We start from the raw sequence: 8,620 nt of genomic DNA on the forward strand, positions 1-8,620 counted from the left end.
ACTCATTAGCTATTTTCACACAGTTGGTCTCTGATTTCACAGCCAACTCTGTGATGTCATAGTCTGCTTTGTGATGTCAGTCCTCTGTGCTGTGATGTCACAGCTGGTGCTGTGATGTCACAGAGGCAGTCTATGATGCACCTCAGGCAGTCGTAGCTGCTCGATGACCTCATGCAACCCACTCTGTGATGTCATAGCCCACTCTGTGACCTCATGTCACCAAATGATAAATTGTCTACACCAGGTGAGCACACACAATGCTGGTTCTCCAAAACCCCAGGCCTACGGAAACCACACAATGCCCATTGTGTGAGAAGGGGAACTGAAATTCACCAGCCTCAGTGTCCTGCCAGCTCAGCCAGACCCACGGGAACATTGGGGTCCATGAGCACCAGGGACCACCAGAGAGACCCCCAGGACAGGAGAATGCATGGGTAAAGGGGAGGGGAAATATGTTAATGATTTTAGGGAAATGATTATCATATGTGTGTTTAGTCCAGGACAATCAATGAATTTGTATGCAAAATACAGAATATAAACAGAAACTTTCCAGCACTCAGCATGCACAGCTTTGGGAGGAGCTATCCACCCGGGCATCTGGCCAAATAAAGAATGCTGCTTATCAATGCTACATTGCGGTTATGGAGTTTTAATATTTTGCTGAATTTTGGGTGACACTTCCACTGCCAAGGAAAGCTCTGTCTCTTGCTGTTTATAAACAGTGAAGGGCTGGTGGGAGATGTGGTGGTCGGAGGCTGCCTGGGACAGAGTGACCATGAAATAATCAAGTTTACAAAATCCTCTGAAAGAAAAAGGCACATAAACAGAATGTCTACACTGGAATTATGCAGGGCAAACCTTGGCCTATTCTAGATGCAGATTTGGAGAGTACTGAATCAGGTACTGATTTTTTAAGGGAAACAACCCTTAAAAACAAAGGTGTCCAGGAAGGATGGACACACCTCAAGAAAGTAATCTTAAGGGGGAAGGAGCAGCCTGTCCCTCTGTGCCAAAGTTGAAGCAGAGAGGAAAATTATTGTCCTGGCTGGGCATGAGGGTTTTGTGGGAACTCAGAAAAAATAGGTCAGGCAAATCAGGAAGTGTTTAAGGATGTTGTTTGGTCATGCACAAAGAAAAGTGGAGAGATGAAAGCTCAATTAGAGCTTCACCTGGCCACTTCTGCAAAAAGAAATAAAGAAAAACCTTTATAAATAAACTAATAGCAAAAGGAGGAATAAGGAGAACCCCTACTCAATAGTGGATGCTCTGGGGAATAGAGTAACTAAGGATAAGGAGAAGGCTGAGCTGCTTAACACTTTGTGTATCTCAATTGTCAAAAATAAGACAGGTCTTCCTCAGGACAAGTGTTCTCCTGAGCATTAGATGGTCAGAGGCAGCAGAACAGCCCCCTGTTATCCAGGAGGAAGCAGCTGGGCACATGCTGAGCCACTCCCATGCTCACAGGTGTCTCTGGGAGCAGATGAGATCCATCCCAGGGGGATGAGGGAGCTGTAGGTGAGCTCCCCAAGCTGCTCTCCATCATTTACCATCAGTCCTGGCTCAGCAGGGAGGTCCCAGAGGACTGGAGGTGCCAGTGTAAGCCCATCCCCAAAAAGGGCTGGAAGGGGGATCTGGGGAACTCCAGGCCTGTCAGCCTGACCTGGGTGCCTGGCAAGGTTATGGAACAGATCCCCTTGAGTTCCATCACAGGGCACCCACAGGATGGCCGAGGGTTCAGAGAAAGCCAGTGTGGATTTCAATGCCTGCATGGAATGGTCTGGATGAGGGGATTGTGTCCAAGATCAGCAAATTTGCAGATGACACCAAACTGGGTGTGAGTGTGGATCTGCTGGAGGGTAGGAGGGCTCTGCAGCGGGCCCTGGACAGGCTGGATCCAGGGCCCAAATCCAACAAGGTGAGGTTGAACAAGTCCAAGTGCCAGGTCCTGCACTTTGGCCACAACAACCCCTGCAGCACTACAGGCTGGGGACAGAGTGGCTGGAGAGCAGCCAGGCAGAAAGGGACCTGCAGGGACTGATGGACAGCAGGCTGGGCATGAGGCAGCAGTGTGCCCAGTTGGGCAAGAAGGCCAATGGCTCCTGGCCTGGATGAGGAATGGTGTGGCCAGCAGGTGCAGGGCTTCTGTGCCAGCACTGATCTGCCCCCAGCTCTGCACACAGACATTTATGCTGCAGCTCCAGAGAAAACAAAAGGGGATCTCCGGTGAAAACTTTGCTGGGAGATCCTTTAGTTCATTGAAAGCCACTGGAGCACAGCTCCTCACTGACACAGTTTGGGGCCACAGCAAGAGACAAAACTAAGAAATGGCACAAACAAGGGTTCTATTTTGTGAACAAGATTAATGGACTAAAACAAAGGGAAAAAACACTCACAACCAAAAAGAAAAAGAATTTTTACAGATTACTCATATTACAATGACTTGCAGAAAATGGCAAGAAGTTTAATGTTTCTGAAACTGTCCAGTCACCAGTGTCCACACCGCCGCCTTGAGCTCCTGGTTCCTCAGGCTGTAAATGAGGGGGTTCAGGGCTGGAGGCACCACTGAGTACAGAACTGACACTGCCAGATCCAAGGCTGGGGAAGAGACCGAAAGTGGTTTCATGTAAGCAAAACCTGCAGTGCTGAGGAACAGGGAGACCACGGCCAGGTGAGGGAGGCAGGTGGAAAAGGCTTTGTGCCGTCCCTGCACAGAGGGAATCCTCAACACAGCCCTGAGGATCTGCACATAGGAGAAAACAATGAACAGAAAACAACCAAAGGCTAAACTGACAGCAAGCAATGAAATCCCAATTTTTCTGAAGGTGGAGTGTGAGAAGGAGAGCTTGAGGATGTGTGGAATTTCACAGAAGAACTGGCCCAGGACATTCCCATGGCACAGGGGCAGGGAAAATGTATTGGCTGTGTGCAGCAGAGCAGTGAGAAAGCCACTGGCCCAGGCAGCTGCTGCCATGTGGGCACAAGCTCTGCTGCCCAGGAGGGTCCCATAGTGCAGGGGTTTGCAGATGGACACGTAGTGGTCATAACACATGACGGTCAGGAGGGAAAACTCTGCTGTGATAAAGAAAAGAAAGAAGAAAACCTGAGCAGCACCTCCTGAGTAGGAGATGTCCCTGGTGTCCCAGAGAGAATTGTGCATGGCTTTGGGGACAGTGGTGCAGATGGAGCCCAGGTCGCTGAGGGCCAGGTTGAGCAGGAAGAAGAACATGGGCGTGTGCAGGTGGTGGCCGCAGGCTACGGCGCTGATGATGAGGCTGTTGGCCAGGAGGGCAGCCAGGGAGATGCCCAGCAAGAGGCAGAAGTGCAGGAGCTGCAGCTGCCGCGTGTCTGCCAATGCCAGCAGGAGGAAGTGGCTGATGGAGCTGCTGTTGGACATTTGCTGCCTCTGGACATTGGAACCTTTTGAAGAAGGAATGACAGTGATAATTGAGGGGAGATTTGTCTCAGAAAAGTCAAAGCCCTTTCTCATAGACCCTTTCCACCCACACGGACAGGGCGAGAGCACCTCGCCCTGTCCATGTCTCAGAGATCTTCCTTCACTTTTGTTGCTGGAGACCTGATTGCTGCTGGCCAATGTTGTGTGAGGAGCTGGACCTTGACCTGCAGGACAGCTGAGAGTCAGCCCTGTTCCCAAGTCAGTGCAGGGCAACAGTGAGAGCAGGGGCCAGTCCTGCTGTTTGGACTTGGATAAAGAATGTTACCCTAAAGCAGAAGAGCTGCCTGGGTGAAGGGATGGGGATAACAGAAGGCAGAATGAAAAATTCTGCTGCACCACGGGAGAACAGAGAGTCCAGGGAGGCAGAAGGATTGTCTAAGTCTTAGTGTGCACTGAGGGGACCTGCTCTGTCCCTCTCTCCTATTCCAGCTGCCCTGCACTTGCAACTTTCTGAGATCCACTCCTGCGTTAGCCTGGACAGCCAGGAGACACTGCTGAGAGCAGAGGATCCCTGGCACACAAAGTGGCTCCTGCCTTTCCCAGAGTCAGGACAGTGGGCTCATTTCCAGCCTCCCAGGCTGCCCTGCCCAGAGCTCCCCGAGCACAGGGAGCTAGGACACCCCATTGCTGTGCTCAGCCTGCACAGGAGGAGCCCAAGGGCTGGGCCTGGCCCTGCAGCTGGAACTGCCATTGCAGAGAGCCCCTCAGCAATGCCAGCAGCACCTGGGCAAGGCAAGGAGAGAGAGCCGGGCCTGAGGAAAAGCCTTTCCCTGGCCTGCCCTGCCCGGCCCCTGCCAGGCAGCAGCAGGGCAGGACAGTGGCCCTCAGGGCCTGGTCAGCAAGGATTGGGCACAGGGCCGCAGAGATTCCCTTCATCTCTGGGGCTGCTCTGCTGGCCCAGGAGGGACTGAGGGCCCTGAGCCCCCGGGCCAATGGCTGTGCTGGCTGCGAGGGGACATAAGGGCTGTGCTGCTCAGGGCAGTGTGTGCCCTGCAGGGCAGGCCCGCAGGTGCCACATCTGCCCTGCAGCAGGGCTTCCCTCAGCACTGCCTCCCTCTCTCCCTGCCCACGGCTCTGCTGCTGGAGCTGTCCCAGCCCCAGCTGCTCCTGTGGCCCTGGCCTCCTTCCCTGCCAGAGCTGCCAGAGCCCAGCCCAGCCCCTGGGCCAGCCCTGCCCTGCAGCTGCTGGGCCCTGCAGGGATTAAAGAACAGCTCCCCCAGCCTGGGCACCATGGAAAGGTTATGCTGCATGGATCTTGAGGCTGGGCAGGTGCAGGCAATTGCTGGGGGCTCCAGGAATCCTCACTGTGATGGTTTAGGAGCCTCAGCCCCTGCTGTTCCCTGCACAGCTGAGTTTCCATTGCCACCAAGCTGAGCTCGGGAAAAGTGGGAGCACAGATTCAGCAAAGCAGAGACCCAAGCAGGAAACCCCAGCCCTGAATGAGTTCATGAAAATTCCCCTCAGAAATGAGCTGGGCATGAGCTGGAGCTCTGAGCAGCCCTGGCTGCAGCCCCAGCTTCACCCCCTGCAGCCGTCCCTGGCAGCAGGAGCCGTCCTGCCCTCTCCCTGTGATGGTGCCCAGGGCAGCCCTGCTCTGCAGCACATCCTCCTCCTCCTGCTCCTGTGCCACAGAGAAACTGGGAGAGTCCTCCTGACACATCCCCCAGGCTGTGGGGTGTGCTGGCTTCAGGAGATCCCTCCCGGAGCACAGGGGACATTGCCCTGCACCCACACACTCACCATGCACAGGGCTGTGAAAATGTTTCCCCAGCTGAAGTCTCAGCTCAATGTCTTCCAAATCCTGGTTTCCTTCAGCCTGTCTCTGCCTGGCTCCTGTCCCCTCAGTGCCTGCAGGCAGAGCCCTCAGCCCTGCTGGGCTGGGAGAGGAGCAGGTCCTGGGAAGAGCTGTTCCTTTAAAGCTCAGCAGCACAGACACAGCGCAAGGACCTTAATGAGCCTCTTGGGGATTTGGTGTTGTTTACATCAGACTCAGTCCATGAGAGTGTCTTCAAAAAACTTCTCAAGAACTCAAAATTAAATTTAGACTCCAAAGTTTCTTCAAGTTTTAATGGGTCCCACTGAAGTACACAACTCAGAAAGTGTCCCCAAATTCCAGTTAGAGAACACTGGAGGCAGTGATAACAGCTGGAGACAAACAAGGCAAAGGTGTCTCTGGTGCTGAGCAAACCTGGATGTGTTTCAGGAATGCAAAGGGCTAAGGCCTGAGCCCCAGCCCCTGGCCAGGCAGATCCTGTCCCTCCCTCCTTGCTCAGGGCTCTTCCCGGGATGGGCACTGGCATGTGGGGATGTGCAATGGCAAGGGCAGGAGCACAGGGCAGCCCCTGCCAGGCTGCTGAGCAGGGACAAGGAGGCAATGAGGCCCCAGCCCTGCAAGGGTCACTTGTCTCCTGCTCCTGCCTCAGGCTCAGGGCCAGCAGCCATGGCCAAAGTGAACCCAAGTTGGCTCTGGCAGGGCTGTCTTGCAGCTGCTGCCCATCCCTGTGCCCTGCGCAGCCCAGGCTTTCCTACGGTGTCCCTGCCCTGTGCCTCTGTCCCTGCAGGCTGTCGGCATCCCCCGGCTGCCCCACCTGACTGGGCCCTTCCTTTGCTGCCAGCTCTGCCTTCTGCCTGCCTCTGCCTGCCCACACAAAGCCTTGGGCTGACCCAGACTCCTTCTGGAGGATGTATTGCACAACAGCCCGTCCCTGCAAGGGAAATTCCTTTGTCCTTGTGTCCAGTCCAGATCTCCCCAGTGGCATTTTACATTAATTTTTTCCTTTTTTCTCCTGGTTTACTATTATGTTAAAAGGATCCACCATCTCCGAAAGCGCCCTTCAGTCCCTCCCAGGGATCTCCTCTGCTGTCCTCAGTCCCCACTCCACTGAGCACAGAGCTCCTCTGTCCCTGTACAGTGCTCATGTGCCTGAGGCCATAGGTACCTGGACAAGAAGGACAGTTCTTTTCTACAGGAAGGAACCCCCAGAGCCCCAGGATTTTGAAGGCAGATCAGAGGCAGTCACCAGAGGCCAAGGCAAGCCAGACCTGTCTGTCCTTGCAGCTTTTGTTTGAAAGCTACCTTTGGATATTTGGGGAGTTTTGAGAGGTGGAATTCAATTTAAGCCCGGATTGCTTGGAACAGAATGGCAGTTCTTCTCCACAGGAAGGAAAGGGCAGAGCCCCAGTGTTTCAAAGGCTGATTAGAGGCAGCCCCAAGGAGGCCAAGGACAGCCATACCTGTTTGTCTTGGCAGCTTTTGTTTGGGAGCAGTCCTTGGGTAGATGAACTTTGGGAGGCCAAATCCCAGTTTTGTCCATGGGCACCTGGACAAGAAGGACAGTTCTTTTCCATAGGAAGGAAAGTACAGAGCCCCAGTGTTTCACAGGCAGATGAGAGCTGGCCCTCAGGAAGCCAAGGGAACCTAGACAGTCTTGGCAGCTTTTGTCTGGGAGCTATCCTAGGAAATAAAGAATTTTGGAGGCGGATTCCCAATTTTGGCTATGGACACCTGCACTTGAAAGATGATTTTTCCATGGAAAGGCAAGCTTGGCCCCCCATTATTTTTAAGGCAGATGAGAGGTAGCCCCCAAGATATCAAGGTGTCACAGTGGTCACAAGGGTTGCAGGATGAAGAGAGAGGCGAGAATGTTGACCTCATGTTCAGAAGACTTGATTTAGTATTTTATGATATATATTACATTATGACTATACTAAAAAGAAATAGAAGGAAAAATTCTCAGAAGGCTGGCTAAGCTAAGAATAGAAAAGGAATGAATAACAAAGGGCTGTGTCTCAGCAGAGAGCAAGACCCAGCTCTGCCATAAGTGGTCAGTAAATCTAAACATCTAAAGGAGGCTAATCACGGATCCACGTGTTGCATTCCACAGCAGCAGATAACCATTGTTTACACTTTGTTGCTGAAACTTCTCAGCTTCAGCAGGAAAAATCCTAATGAAAGGATTTTAATGAAAAGATGTCTGTGACATCAAGGTCGCCCAGAGCTGTCTGTTCTAGCAGGTTTCATAGAGGAATCATGCTTCAATATAATTGAATTTGGATGTAGAATCCCACTTTCAGCCATGAATGCCTGGAGGAGTGGGAGAGTTCTTTCCCACAGGAAGGAAAGCACAGAACTCCAGGGTTTTAGGGGCAGATGAGAAGCAACCTTCAACATGCCAAGTTCAGCTGGACCAGTCAAGCCAAGCCAACCAGAACTTTTCCATGTTCTTGGATCCTTGGGGCCCTGCAGCATCACAATCGCCCCGTGGTTCCATGAGGGCCTGTAGTATCACAACAGATCTTTGTTTCCCCAAGTCCAGTGATATCACAGTGGTCTCTCTGGGTCCCCTTTGGTACAATGGCCCCTTGCTTCCATGAGGCCTTGCAGTGTCAAAATGGTTTCCTTGGTTCCATGGTGTTGGGGAAGATGATACAGGAACGACTTATAAATATTATTGTCTGGTAAAAGAATATAGAAACTATAAGAGAGATCGATATGAAAGCAGGCTTTGAGATACCTTAGTTACTAAAAAACTGGAAACAATAAGTGTGGCCAGACTGAAGGTAATCCCCTTTTGATGAAACAATACCCTCTGCTTGCAGTCAGGTCCAAGGGTAAGAGCAGACCCTTCCAGCTTGGCAGAATGGGCCCAAAGAGGAGTATTTAGGGTTTAAAATGTAACACAGTATGGTAATGTAATGATTCTTATAGGCTGTATGTAAGCGCTATAGGATTTGTATATTGTACTAGATTGGTTAGTGAGAAATAGAATATTCAACACAGAAGATTTATTGTATTGTAACGGGAACCGCACTCTCTTATGCTTTTCCTTTCTTACCCTTTTACTCTCTTACCCTCTCACTCTATCTACCCCTTGGGCCTGCTCTGAGCTGTGGCTGGCAGCTCCAAGTAGGGCCTAGGCACGCAGACCCTCTGCAATAAACTGCAAGTTCCCTGACCTGGCTTCAGAAATCTTTTGTCTCCATCTGTCCCGACTGTCCTACTCCCCAACACTCTGAGACCATGGGACTGTGTGGAGTACCACAATGGCCCCATTGGGAGCTGCAGCTGCTGCTATGCGCTTGCAGGGGCTGAGGCCGTGGGGTAGTGCCCAGATCAGCCTGGCCTGAGCAGGGCTCAGGGGAGCGTGGGGCTGCCCCCCGGCCCAG

At 52.3% G+C, this 8,620-nt stretch overlaps 1 protein-coding gene across 1 annotated transcript; it reads right to left on the bottom strand.

Moving 5' to 3' along the window:
• Nucleotides 1–2,461: 2,461 nt before the first annotated feature.
• Nucleotides 2,462–3,394, bottom strand: LOC134434766 (olfactory receptor 14J1-like). Its single transcript, XM_063183380.1, has one exon. It carries the CDS (start codon nt 3,392–3,394, stop codon nt 2,462–2,464), a length of 933 nt encoding a protein of 310 aa, XP_063039450.1.
• Nucleotides 3,395–8,620: the final 5,226 nt, after the last annotated feature.

The sequence above is a fragment of the Melospiza melodia genome, unplaced genomic scaffold (genome assembly GCF_035770615.1).
Source record: "Melospiza melodia melodia isolate bMelMel2 unplaced genomic scaffold, bMelMel2.pri scaffold_47, whole genome shotgun sequence".
Taxonomy (NCBI): Eukaryota; Metazoa; Chordata; class Aves; order Passeriformes; family Passerellidae; genus Melospiza; species Melospiza melodia.

Coding starts and splice junctions, on each gene's coding strand:
- LOC134434766 (XM_063183380.1), bottom strand. CDS start 3,394: ATGTCCAACAGCAGCTCCATCAGCCACTTCCTCCTGCTGGCATTGGCA.